We start from the raw sequence: 15636 nt of genomic DNA, 5'->3' as shown, positions 1-15636 counted from the left end.
ATGAGTAATGTAATTTTTAATTCATTATGTTGGCTAGTTAAAGAAAATAATAAAAGCATATTAAAAAAAACAAAATTTAGAAAGGATTATAGTTCAACATCTTTAATAAAAAATAAGAAGGCAACATGTGTTATAAATAATGAAGATATTACAAATATAATATATCATAAAAATAAATATAATAATAAATATAGTAGTTATCATTTTTTAAAATGTGTTAATGACAAAAATAAATTTCAAGTAAAAAATAATATTTGTGGATATAACCCTCTTTTAAATAATACTCTTGAGAATGTATATAATGAAAAATATAAACAAAAATGGTCTGGAAGTCTTTCATATTTTTGTTCTTTTATTATGAAAAAAGAATATGAAAATACAAGAAATGTAAAAACACCTACAAATATTAATATAGATAGATATAAATATGAAAATATAAATAATATATATACACATAAAAATAGATATATTTTTACCTTCAATATGAAAGATAAAGACAATAACAAGAGTGGACAGAAAAATATTGAAGAAAATAAAAAAAAAATGCAAGTAGATAAAGAGAAAAATATAGATAATAATAATAATAATAATAATATTTATAATAATATTGATAATAATATTGATAATAATATTCATAATAATAATAAAGATATTCCAAACGTTATAAAAAATGATAATTTAATGACAAATGATAACTTAATAAAATTAAAGAAGAAGAATATAAATATTTCAGATAATAATAAGAAAGATTTAAAAAAAGGACAACATTTTTTAAAAATAAATTATTTAAAAAATATGTATTTTTTACTTTTAAGTAAACGAATGAAAGAATGTTTATATAATTTAAAATGTAAACATAGTTATAGAAGATTAATGAAAAGAATAAAGAAAGAAAAAGATAAAATAAATAATATTTTTTTAAAATATCAAATAAAAAAAGGAAATATAAAAATAAATTTTAATGAACATACATATAGAAAAGCTTTAATGAATATGAAAAAGAATATATTTACATCTTTAAAACGTAATCGAAATAAATCTTTAATGGATGTATATTATGAAGAAAAAAAAAAATATAAATTAAGAAAACAAAAATTATTAGAATTACAAACAAAAATTAAAAATAATTCACAAATTGCACATTCAAGTATTAAAAGATTTTTTAAAAAATATGGATATGTAGGATTAGGAACTTATTTTTTTGTTTTCTTATTAACTTTCTGTACATCTTATTTTTTTGTACATTTCAAATATATTTCTTTAGCAGATCTTAAATATGTATCAGAAAAAATGCACTTGAATAAATATATAGATGATAATTTACATAAAAAAATAGATTCCTTATGGGGAGAATTAATCTTTGCTTATGTAGCTTCAAAAATTACTGAACCAATCAGAATTATAATAACTATTCTTATTACACCTTATATAGCAAGAGCTATCAAATTTAAGAAAAAAAGTAGACTCCTTTGATAATATAAACATATATATATATATATATATATATATATATATTTATATGAACAGTTCAGAATTTAATTAATTCATCACTGTTATGTAAATATATATTTTTTTTATGTGCAAATGTGTTGTTCCAATATATAATAATAATGATAATGAAAATGATATATTGGTATATTCATATGTACTTAATACATTTATTAAAATGGAAACAAATGTTTTTAAGACTTAACGATATTTAAAAAAAAAAAAAAAAAAAAAAAAAAAAAAAACACATAATGAGAAGCTAAAAAATTAAACATAAATATGTTTATATATATATATATATATATATTTTTAATTAGATCATTTATTTGTATTTTTAACGTATTGATTTATAAATGTGTTATTTTATATGTTTCATTTAAAATATTTTTTTACTTTTTTTTTTTTTTTTTTTTGGACTTAGAATAAAATATATATATATACAATCAATATTATTTTATATTATATTATATTATGTTATATTTTTATATGTTGTTAAATAATTGGATTTATCGATATATGAAAAGTATAAATATAAAAATAAATATATATGCCACATTATTTATGTTCAACCTTTAAATGAATATATATTTTTAAAATTAAGTAAATTAGACATAGAGGTAACAAACATATATACATATATATTATATATATGAGACTCTTAAATGTCTAACTTTAAACCGATATTATTATATAAACCCATAAATATATTAATATAAACTAATAAATATACATTTGTGTACTCATTTATTTTTATATATTCCAATATTTTATCTTTTCATAAAAATACCTAGGCCTTCAGGTACTTATGCACGCGTGCACACACATATGAAAGAAGAAGGGCAAAAAAAAAAAAAAAAAAAAGAAAATTAAACAAAAAACAAAGCAAAGAAAAACAAAACATATATTATTTTTTTTTTCATATTTCTTAAAAAATCAATGATGAAAAAGATATATTTATTATTTTATAAAATATACATATACTAAAGTTTATAAGTTATTATAAGGTATACACATATATATATATATATATATATATATATATATATATTTATTAATGTTACTGTTTCTATTTTTTTTTCTATATATATATATATATATATATAAGTTGTTATAATATTACTCCTTGATTTTTTTTGTTTTGTGTTTTTAAAAGATAACGATAATACTTTCTTATAAAATAATAACTTTTAAATAAATTATACATATATATATATATATATATATATATTTATGTTCCCTTTTTTTTTTTAATGAATATTAAAGTATATATAAATAATTTGTATAGCCTCATTCTTAATTTATTACATAAAATAGAAAGATGAATTATTATATAATTTAATGAACATTTCCAAAAAAAAAAAAAAAAAAAAAAAAAAAAGTAAAAGAAAATTTTCACCTTTGATAAAATTTCTGAACTTGTGCTTTATTTGATTTTTTTAAAACAAAAAATATTATATATATATATATATATATATATATATATATATATACAATATTTATTATATATATGATTATATATACACATTAATAATTTTATTTTTATTTTGTTTATTTAATTTTATCTTTATGTGTATATAAAAATTGTTTTACACAAATAGGAAATTAAAACAAAATAAGGATTTTATTTTATACAATTTTTTACTTTTTTTTTTTTTTTTAATAACAATTGTACTTTTTAATTTCAAGTCCTATTCAAAATGTAAGAAAAAAAAATTAAATAATAAATATAATATTATAAATATATATAATATATGTAATACAAATAAATTATATATTTATATATATATCACATGTATAATATATATATATATATATTATATATATTAGAATTATCTTTTCATATAATAAATAAAAATAAAGAAAAAAATAAATAAATAAATAAATAAATAATACATTTTATTACATATTTATTTATTTAAATATATTTTTATGTTTATAAAAAATAAAAGATTAAATAATATTATATAAGATTAAATTATTTATATTTCCACATTACACTTTTCTTCAATATTAATACATAAAGGAAAAAGTTTATATTATATTAATTATATATTTATTTATATTGCATATATATATATGTTATATTCCTTGTTATTATGTAAGATAAAAAGAAGAAAAAAAAAAAAGAAAGTAAAAGCAGCATATATTATAATATATATTAAAAAAAAAAGTACTGAAAATAATTTCTCCCCATATATATATATATATAAAAATTGCAGTTACATATTTATAAACATATTTTATATGTATAAAAAAGTGTGATTTTTATTTTTTTAATTTTTATGTACAATTAAGAAAAAAAAAAAAATATAAATATATAAGCAAAAAAAAAAAAAAAAGCACAAAATAATAACAATATAAACACAACAACAAAACAAGAAAGAAAAAAATTGGAAAATCAATAAAAAATATATTAAATTTTATAAAAAGAAAAATATTAAGTATTTATATAAATATTATATATAAAAGTGTAATGTTAAAAAATATAATTATAGAGTATATAAACCTTGAGAAAAAGAAGGGAAACTTTATAATTATTTTATGTATAATTATATATATATATATATATATATTTACGATACATTAATAATATTTCACAAGTAAAATAAATATATACCTATATATATATACTTATAATTATTTATATTGATTCAACACATTTTATAATTTTATGTATAGAAATTTAATAAGGCCTTATTAAATTCCTTGTTAAAGTTTTTCACCTTTTTTTTTTTTATATTTGTTAATTAGCAAAAAAATATATACATATATATAAAATAATTATATATAAGTTTATTATAACGTGTACCATTAATTAGTAACATACATATATATATATATATATATATATATATATATATATATATATTTATTTATTTATTTATTTATATTTATATTATTTATTTATTCATTTACACAGTATAGGGACATTTCCCTTATAATTTGACATATCCTTTTATCCCATTTTTTATCTTATATTTTGTAATTTTTTTTTTTTTTTTTTTTTTTTTTTGAAAAAGAAAAAAATGTCACTAAAAAACAAAATGCAAGTGAATGATCTAAATAAGACAGTTTTTAAAGAAAATTACAAAATGAAAAGGAATGCCAAAGACGTAGAACTAATGGAAACTATAGAAAATTTGAGTGATGATATAGGATCTAATAATTTTTCTTATGATAGTAATGAAAGTTCAAAAATACATAATAGGAAAAATAATGATAAAAGTATTGATATGAACAAAAAAGATAATATAAAAAATAATAATAAACAAAAAAATGTTCCTAATTATAATAAAAATAGACCAGAATATTATTCTAATGTACCTCAAATATATGAAACATATGATACCACGCCAAAAGATGAAGGTGAAGTAAGATCATCAGATAACAGTGGGGATGAAGAAAATAATTTTCTAGCTAATACTATAGCTATTGTGTATATTATTATAGCAATAGGTAACATAAAATATAAGGAATCACACAAACATATATATATATATATATGTATATGTATATATTTATATATTTATATATTTATTTATATAATTTTTTCATATATATATATTTTTTTTTTTTTTTTTTTTTGCTTATACCCCATTGCAGTCATCATCTTACACTTGTTTTTGAACGAAGATCATGTCGTAATAAAAACCATTAGCTTATTAAAATTAAAATTTGTTGATTTAATAAAGAGCATACCAATGTTCAAAAATGTTATGAGAACTGTCTCTATAACAGTAAGAATTTCAAACAAACAAACAAATAAATAAAATATATATATATATATATATATATATATATGCGTGAATTTTTAATTTTTTTTTTTTTTTTTTTTGTCTCATTAGAATACCAAAATTAACGGTTTCCTAGATATGGTGATTAGTCATTCAAATATTTTGAAACCCTATATGGAAGCTTTAAAAGAACTTAATACCGAATTTTCTATATTATTTATCATATTAATATTAATGTTATTCTTTGGAACATTTGTACTTCATATAGTTTATAGTATCATCACAATGAAGAGTGAAAAAGACATGTACGAAAAAAACAGTGTAGTTTATGTAACTAACAAAATGACAGCAGACGAATATGAAGATAGATCTTTTACTTATAGTGAACTTTCTAAATTACATGATGATAAAGATTATATTTGTTTAAAAAATAAAAGAGCAGGTGAAGGTATGGAATCATGGAATTGGCAAATGAGAAAAAATAAATATAATGTATACGATAAAGACATTTGCAGTGATATTGAACTTACAGATATAGATAATTAATAAATAATATAACGAAATATTTCCTAATAAAAAAAATAAAATAAAATAAAATATATATATATTTTTTTATTATTATATAATTATCAAGGATGTGTTCTATAATATCCATCATTATTTTTTTTATTGTTTCTTTCTTTTTTTTTTTTTTTTTTTTTTTTTCACAATCTATATATATATATATATAATCTTTTACATATTACACAAATGTAGTTATTTGTTAAATATTATAAATTAAGATTTAATATTTAGTACATATTTTATAATCTCTATTTTTTTTTTTTTTTTTTTTTTTAATATTGTTCTTTTTTTATAATTAACAAAATGCAGTATTTTTGTATGTACTATGAAATAAGTAAATCAATTTATATAATCATATATATATATATATATATAATAATACCTTTGATACCATTGTGAATATAAAATTATATACAAATTTTTATTTTTTGCATAATATAATTTATGTCATATTATATTTTATATTTAATCATTTATATCTTTCTTCCTTTCTATTTTATTTATTTTTTTATGTTTTTTTTATAAACTATTAATTCTTGAAGTTACCAAATGTGAAGTTTTATAACATATATATATATATATATATATATATATATATATATATATGTTTATGTAGTAGTATGTATCCCTTTCTTTTATTTGTACATTTTATTTTAAAAAACTGACTAATATTCTAAACATGTTTTTATAATAACTTATAAGTTTATATGTAGACATAGAACCTATATTATATATACAATGATATATAATATAGAGAAAATGCAGTTGATAAAAAAAATATAAATAATAACAAAAAAATAAGAAAACAAAATAAATATATATTATTTATTTGTTCACTTGTAAATTTATTTATTTATTTATGTGTGTGTGTATATACATATACACATATATATATATATATATTTTTTTATGGAACAAATATGTTCCATATGTTTTTTAAAAATATGGATAAATAATTATTTTCTACACAGACTCCAGTTAATTCAATAGATTTACATTTCGAATAAATTAACAAATATAAAAAATGCATAGACGATATATTATTTTTATCCACTTTTATTTTACAACGATCTTCTAGTTTAATTACAATTTTATTTTTTTCAAAAGTCAAATAATTTAGTTTTATTAAATCTTCCATGTTCCCTTTCATTTTAATAAATTCATTTGAATACATTTTTAAGCTGTCAAAATGCTGCGGGAAAAATAAAAACATATAAAATAAGAACAACTCAAAATATCAAAATGGATATATATATAACATATTATTATAGGAGTATGTGTAACTACATAATATATAATGTACATACATCCAAAATATAAACCCATATATATCATAATATATATATATTATATATATATATATTTTTTTTTTTTTTTTTTTTTTTTTTTTTTTTTTATTTACCGGATGAGTGTATGACCTAAAGTTAAAAATGTCATTTTTGTCATCATAATTTATAAACTCAATATCTTTAAAAAATAAAACCATATCAAAATTTTTGAAATTTATATCATATTTAGAGGAGGAACCTTCTTCATAATTAGTATTCTCTGTTTTATATAAATAATTAAATAAATCCTTATGATTCTTATGAACATTATTGCTCTTATAAGTATTTGTTTCATTTCTTTTTTTATTTGAATTATTTATTTCAACCTCATTATTTTTTTTTTTCTCTACACAATACACATGTATCATTTTTTTCAATATTTCCCTTTCCTTGTTTTCATAATCCTTTTTACATGAGGATATTAAAAAATCTGGACATGTCATGGATACATTTACGCAACACAAATGTTCATTAGAAGTCAACAAAAATATTTTATAGTTTAAAAGTTTTTTCTTCTCTTGTGCATATTTGAAATCAATAATATCCTAAAATAAAAAAAATATATACATATAAATATATATATATATATATATATATATATGTGTATATATTTAAAAGATAAACTAAATATAATATGAACAATATGTATTATTTCACTTTATTTTTTTCATAAAGGTGTAATATTATCCTTTTCTATATAATATACATTTACTTTATTTTTTTTACGAATTCTTAATATTTACCTTAATTTCAACATCTGTATAATGTATAACAACACCAGATATATAATATAAATTTCCTTGTATTAAATCAAAATATATTTTGCTTTCACTATTATTTTCTTTGATATAATTTTTGAATATATGAAAATGTACACTTGATAATACTGGTATTTTATATATATTAGTATATATAAATGATGGATATACTTTTTTCTTCATTTCTTTTGTTTCTTTTGTTACTATACTATCATCTGTTTTTAATTGCATATAATTTTGTAATTTCAAAACATCTTCTAGCTGTTCAAATAACTTACTTTTATATCTGTCATCTATATTTATATATGTTGAATGAAGAGCTTGAAATACTATAGGTGTATAATGTTTCTTTTTTAAAACAGATGTATGTATACATTCTATATATTTTTTATCATATATAATATCATCATTATTTCTTTTTGTAATATCTTTTAAAAAACGAGATTCAAACATATCATAATTTAAAGCTCTTTTTATATCATCCCCATTTATCTTCCCATTGAATGTACTAAAAAGAAAATCATCTAAAACATGGTCATCCAAAAATTGATTAAATTTATTATTATTATTTGATTTTTGAACGAAAACATTGAATAATTGTATTCGGCTTCCTTTCCTTAGACTTTCATAGGTTCCCTCGTCAATCTAAAACAAAAAGATAAACAAGAAAATAAATAAATATATATATATATATATATATATATATTTATATTTATGTGTACACATTTTTTTTTTTTTTTTTTTTTTTTTATATATATACCTTGAACATTTTTATTTGACATAACGAATTGATCAAATATCCTATTTTATCCTCATAAGAATCCGTATCCTTTATCCCTTCTAAGGAAGAATAATCAATAGCTTGTATTGTGCAAAAAGGTGTTGCCTCAAGAAGCATGGTTAATTCATTTTTCAATCTAATATATTCACTATTTTCTTTAAAATTTTCCTCATGAAACATTTTAGTTATTTCATTCTTTAAATTATATATGAGTTTTTCATAAATATTTCTATTTAAAAGATAATATTTTTTTTTTACTTGATCATAAAATCCATAAGAAAAATCACTTTTACTTATCATTATAGCATCTATAAAAAAACAAGTACTACCAAAATCTTGGATACATCGTATCTTTTTAGCTTTATATTTTGTGAACCCAATTTTTAGTTTATCCTTTTTATCTATTTCAATTAAATCATTACTAGATAAAAGAAAATATATTTTATTTATACCATGATTTTCTTTTCCTTCTTCCATATTATTGTTATATATATCTAAAGCATTAATTTTTAGAATATTCCCCTTTCTTATTTTTTCAGATATTATAAAATTTTTTAAATATGAATCTTTTACATAACAATGTATATAATCAAAATTGTCACTTAAAATTAAGACAATGTTATGGTTATCATAATTATAGATATCACCATCATATATATCATCATTAAAACTATTATTATGTTCATTATTGTTATTATTATTTTTTATTATTTTTTTTTTTTCTTCTATTATAATTTCTTCAACTCTTAAATTCATAGATATTTTAGAAGATACTGATCTATCCTTTAGTAATTGTAAAATACTCTTTTTCTTATTCTTTTCTTCTAAATATCTTTTTAATAATTTATACATAAATTTCAATGGACAAGGTGATTCTGTTTCATCAATACTTTTAATTATCATTTTCATATAATTCTTTTTTTTTAATTCTTTATATTCCATTTTATTTAGATTATCCATAAAATCATTTTCTCCATTCAATTTTATCTTATCTAAATTTTTTATATCTATAAATTCATCATTTTCTATTCCATAATTATTAGACTCTTTACATGGGTTATCATCATTTTTTCTTTCTTCTTCACTATTCAAATATATTCTTTCGTTAAATCCTTTTGGTACCAAATTTTTATGCAAATTATTATGCAAATTATTATGCAAATTATTATGCCAATTATTATGCAAATTATTATGCAAATCATTATGTATACCTTTATGAGCTTCTTTATAACAATGATTATTCCTTACAATTTTATTAATAATCTCCTTCTTTATACTTTTATAATTCTCCTTTAAATTCTTTCTATATGTACGATTCATAGATGTACTAATCAACTTATATTTTTTGTAAAACCAATTAAAATCATATATATCAAATAAATTCATTTCTTTCAATGTCAATATGAATAATTCATAAAATATATTTATATCGCATATATAATATTCCTCAGTTTCTTTATTCTTATAAAAATATAAGTAATCGTCCTTGAACCAATGAAAATGAAAAGGAGTCTTATTTTCATTTATATATATTAATGTATTTGTCAACTTACAATCTTTTATCTTTTTTTTTATTGATATATTTAAAAGATTCTCTTTTATTAACTTTAAATAATTTCTTACATTAATATTCAAGTTTAATTTCTTACTTTTATTGTTATTATTTGTATTATTATTTTTATTATAAATATTCATATTCTTTTCTTCTTCCAATATCTTTATTTGTTTCCTTTGCCTTGGATTTATAAAGTCCCTTTTAGATTTTGAAATATTATCAAATTTTATCTTTCTCTTTTTATTCATCTGTAAAGTAGACTTATCTAACAATCTAAAATTTTTATCATCTTTATTTAATTCTTCTTTTTTATTTATATAATCATCATATTTGTCTAATTCGTATAATTCTTGTTCTTTCGATTTTTTCATATCCCCATCTTCTGAACCTTTTTTAATATCCTCACATGATAAACTTCCTACACATTTTTGTTCTATATTTTTTTCATGACCTTTTTTATTATCATCAATATGTTCCCTTTCGTTTTCTATTAATATTTTATCTTCTATTACTTTTCTACTTTTCTCGGAATCATGTGAAGCATATAATATATTTTTTTTTGATGATCTTATCTTTTGTTCATTCGCATAATTATTATAATCATCATCCTCGTCAAACAATTTGTGTCTCATCTCTTTTAATTTATCTTTATTTATATTAGCCTCCTTTCCTGATGCATATGTAAAAGATGTATATAATGAGTTATTATTTTTTTCGTTTTTATATTCTTCATATGAATTATTATTATAATCATCGTCATCAAACAATTTGTGTCTCATCTCTTTTAATTTATCTTTATTTATATTAACTTCCTTTCCTGATGCGTACGTGAATGATGTATTTATTTGTTCATTATGATCATTCTTATTTTGTTCATTGGCATAATTATTATAACCATCATCCTCGTCAAACAGTTTCTGTTTCATCTCTTTTAATTTATCTTTATTTATATTAGCCTCCTTTCCTGATGCATATGTAAAAGATGTATATAATGAGTTATTATTTTTTTCGTTTTTATATTCTTCATATGAATTATTATTATAATCATCGTCATCAAACAATTTGTGTCTCATCTCTTTTAATTTATCTTTATTTATATTAACTTCCTTTCCTGATGCGTACGTGAATGATGTATTTATTTGTTCATTATGATCATTCTTATTTTGTTCATTGGCATAATTATTATAACCATCATCCTCGTCAAACAGTTTCTGTTTCATCTCTTTTAATTTATCTTTATTTATATTAACTTCCTTTCCTGATGCATATGTAAAAGATGTATATAATGAGTTATTATTTTTTTCGTTTTTATATTCTTCACATGAATTATTATTATAATCATCCTCGTCAAACAATTTCTGTTTCATCTCTTTTAATTTATCTTTATTTATATTAACCTCCTTTCCTGATGCATATGTAAAAGATGTATATAATGAGTTATTATTTTTTTCGTTTTTATATTCTTCACATGAATTATTATAACCATCATCATCGTCAAACAGTTTCTGTTTCATTTCCTTTAGTTTGTCCTTGTTTATATTAATCGCCTTTCCTGACGCATATGTGAAAGAAGTATTTAATTCTTTATTATCAATGTTCATATTTTCTTCATATGAATCATTAGTATCATCATCAAATATTTTTTCTTCCATGTCTGTTTTTATGTCCTTATTTATATTAACATCTTTCCCTGATGTGTATATAAAAGGTGTATTCAATTCTTTGTTGTTCTTCTTCACATATTTTCCATATGAATTATTATTATTATTATTATCTGAATAAACATCATCATTAAACAATTTTTCATGCATCTCTTTCAATTTATCTTGATTTATATGAATAGCCTTTCCAGATGCATACGTAAAAGATCTGTTCTGTTCATTTGCTATCTTTACCTTTTCTTTAATATCACATAACTCAGATAAATTTATTATAGCTTCCTCATTTGAAGATACATTTGTATTACATGTGAAATTTCTAGGAAATGGTTTTAATATATCTTTTTCCTCATTTATATGATCCATATATAAGTTGATATCCTTTTCTACAATTTTTTCAGTTAATTCTTTATTGTATTTATTATCTCCTTTATTATTTTCATCAGATGAATAATTAGTATCCTTATCGTCTTCGAATAACTTTTCTTTCATTTCTTTTAATATATCTTTATTTATAATAACTTCTTTTCCTGACGCATACATAAATGATTTATGTTGTTTGTTATCTCCTTTTGTTGTTTCATATGCATCATAAAAGTGTAATAAATTTATATCATTTTCTTCATTCGAAAAAGCATTGGTATTATAAGTATAATTCCTAGAAAATGATTTTATTGTATCTTTTTCTTCTTCTCTTACAAAATTGATATTTATATTGGATTCCTTTTCTAAAACATTTTCAATGGGTATATTGTTCATAAAACTATTTTTATTTATATTATCATCTTTAGTGTGTTTCTCTAAATTTATATATACTGGTACATCTTTATTATTATTTACATTTTTCGTTTTATCAACAATTTCAAAAAATTCATCTAACTCGATTTCATTATTGTTCATATTTTGTGTGCTTTCAATAATTTCAAAAAATTCATCTAATTCGATTTCTTTATTTTTCATCTTTTGTGTGCTTTCAATAATTTCAAAAAATTCATCAACATGAGCATCATTTTGATTTATATTCTTATTCTTATTTGTGATTTCTAAGAATTCATCAATGTGAGAATTACTTTCTTTTGTTTTCTTACTCTTATTTGTGATTTCTATAAATTCATCAACGTGAGAATTATTTTCATTTATGTTCTTACTCTTATTTGTGATTTCTACAAATTCATCAACGTGAGAATTATTTTCATTTATGTTTTTATTCTTATTTATGATTTCTATAAATTCATCAACGTGAGAACTATTTTCATTTATGTTCTTATTCTTATTTATGATTTCTACAAATTCATCAACGTGAGAATTACTTTCTTTTGTTTTCTTACTCTTATTTGTGATTTCTAAAAATTCATCCATCTCCATATTTTCCATACCTTTTGTATTATGATAAATTTCTAAAAATTCATCTTCTTCATTTTTTATATGCTTATTATTTGTATCATACATATCAAAATTTTTATTCTCCTTCGATTTATGAATGTCTTTATTAATATTATCATAAATTTCTACAAATTCGTCAAATTCATTTTCATTTTTATATATATTTTTATTATAAATATCTGAAATATCACATATATTATCTTTCCCTTTTGGAATCCTATCGTTTCCATTTTGTTTCAAATTATGATATTCCAAAGAAGAATTATTATTTCTGTCTTGTATTAAATTCTTCGAAATATCATTATCTATTTCTTTTTCTTTATCAATATTTTTTAAAAGCGATACTCTATTATAATTTGTTTCATTATTATTATCTATAAAACAACAATTTTTTTCTGAAGAAAGCATACGATTATGTTGCTCCTTTTTTTTTTTTAAATGTTCCATATTCATTTTTTCTTTCCTTGGTGACAAATTATTTAACTTGCTCATATAATCGTCTTCCACATTTTGCACAATATATCCACATGAATTATGATCAACATTTTGTTTATAATCTTGAAAAGTAGTTTGTATATTCTTATTTACATAAGAATTATTTAAAAAATGATTTGAAGATGTGTGACTATATGTTCTTGCTTTTTTTAACATATTCATTGTGGTATTATTTGTTTTATCTTCATATGCACTTGTTTTATATGGAAAATAATTAACATTACATTCTTTCCTTTCTTGATTTTTTTTTTTTTTTTCATTTACATCATAATCATCTTTACATATTTGTTTCATGTTAATATCTAATTCTTTAATTGAACTAGCTTTATTTCCATTATTATAATTTTGATAATCTTTCTGGTAAGAACAAAATGAACCTTCTGACTGTGCAGGTTCCTTTAGAATATTTTTCATATATTTCTGACTGTTCATATAAAATTCATTATCATATTTTCTATTTTCCTGAACAGGTAATAAACTTGCATTATTTTTTGAATTAAAATTTTCATAATTACAATTTATATTTTCCATTAGCTTTTGTTTATTATCACTTTTATTTAAATACATTACGTTCGAATTCTTATAAATTTGATATTCACTAAATCTATGCCTCCTTTCATTATGGTACATATTATTTTTATAAATTTTATTTATGAACATGTTCATATCATTATCATAATTATCATATTCATTATATAAATTATTATCATTCTGAAGTCTAATGAATGTTTTTTTTTGTTCAGGATTCATTGAAGTATGATTTATATTATGTGTAACATCCCCTTCCTTCATTATTTTTATATCACATTTCATTATATTTTCACTATCTTCTTTATCTTTACAAAAATAGAAATCATCTTTGTTGTATTCAATAGGTTTATTTTTATTTGTTACAACATATTCATGATGAGTATATGAAATGTTAATCTTTTTTTCTATTATCTTATCAAATTCGAACCTCATATTTTCACCAGGAATACTTCTCCCTTTATGTCTACTTCTAATATGTTCATTATTTTCAAGATATTCTATATTTTGATAATTTCTTATATCTTTTTCATGTATTTTAATAATTGGATCATTTATAATATGTTTATTTTCTATAAAAGGAATTATATTTTCCTTTTGATACAGATGATACTGCTTTTCACTACCTTCCATTCTTGTAGCATCATAAGAATTATTATGATGTTTATTTTGATCTTGATAATTGTTCATATTTCTATTATCATTAAAACTTTTTGAAGTGCATTTCAGATGGGAATAATGATCACCATCTATACTTTTTAAGGAATGTATATTACTATACTGTTTTAACTGGTTATTATTATTTATGGATTCTTCATAAAAATTAAGACCCTTGTTATAAACATGATAATTATAATAACCAACATTATTATTATTATTATTGTTGTTGTTGTTGTTATTATTATTGTAATTATTATTATATGCATCCTTTTCTTTGCCATTTTTTATTTGATAACTTGTATTTGTATAAAACTTTTCAACATATCTACAATTTTCACCTCTTATTTGTAAATGCATATCACCTCTATGATTAGAGGGAGAATTACTTATATTACAATAATTATCTTTTAAATGAGGATTAATGTAATTATCGTTATTATATGAATATATCCTTTCATTGGACATACGATATTTTGGTTCTGTATCTCTTCTTGAGTAATTATAATTTGGATATTTTATTTCACTATAAGATATATTCCGAATATTTCTAATATGTTCATTGTTATCTTTATCTTGAGTTTTAAACATATTTTCATCAATTAATAAGTTATTATTAAAATATTTAGGAACACTGTTTGATATATAATGTTTATTGGTTGTTTCATTTCTATATGCACTATTTCTATTATTTGTGGATATTACAC

At 19.0% G+C, this 15636-nt stretch overlaps 3 protein-coding genes across 3 annotated transcripts in view; 2 read left to right on the top strand and 1 right to left on the bottom strand.

Annotated features, from left to right (window-relative positions):
* Positions 1–1473, top strand: PADL01_1327400 (conserved Plasmodium protein, unknown function; the record flags this gene model as incomplete). The annotated part of the gene is made up of 1 exon (XM_028683822.1): positions 1–1473. The coding sequence occupies one exon, from the start codon at positions 1–3 to the stop codon at positions 1471–1473; it is 1473 nt and encodes a 490-aa protein (XP_028539962.1).
* A 3041-nt stretch (positions 1474–4514) lies between these two features.
* Positions 4515–5768, top strand: PADL01_1327300 (conserved Plasmodium protein, unknown function; the record flags this gene model as incomplete). Its single annotated transcript, XM_028683821.1, has 3 exons — positions 4515–4944; positions 5092–5225; positions 5334–5768. The coding sequence occupies 3 exons, from the start codon at positions 4515–4517 to the stop codon at positions 5766–5768; spliced, it is 999 nt and encodes a 332-aa protein (XP_028539961.1).
* A 925-nt stretch (positions 5769–6693) lies between these two features.
* The window catches only part of PADL01_1327200 (conserved Plasmodium protein, unknown function), a gene marked incomplete at both ends in the record, with an annotated part of 9232 nt that continues 289 nt past the window's right edge, over positions 6694–15636 (bottom strand). The window contains 4 exons of the mRNA XM_028683820.1: positions 6694–6978; positions 7189–7659; positions 7858–8517; positions 8633–15636. The exon at positions 8633–15636 is cut by the window's right edge and continues 289 nt beyond it. Of these exons, the coding sequence (XP_028539960.1) occupies positions 6694–6978; positions 7189–7659; positions 7858–8517; positions 8633–15636 (8420 nt within the window). The remainder of the gene's footprint in view (positions 6979–7188; positions 7660–7857; positions 8518–8632) is intronic.

The sequence above is a fragment of the Plasmodium sp. gorilla clade G2 genome, assembly GCF_900097015.1.
Source record: "Plasmodium sp. gorilla clade G2 genome assembly, chromosome: 13".
Lineage (NCBI taxonomy): Eukaryota > Apicomplexa > Aconoidasida > Haemosporida > Plasmodiidae > Plasmodium > Plasmodium adleri (nom. inval.).
This window is presented reverse-complemented; position numbering and strand designations above follow the sequence as displayed.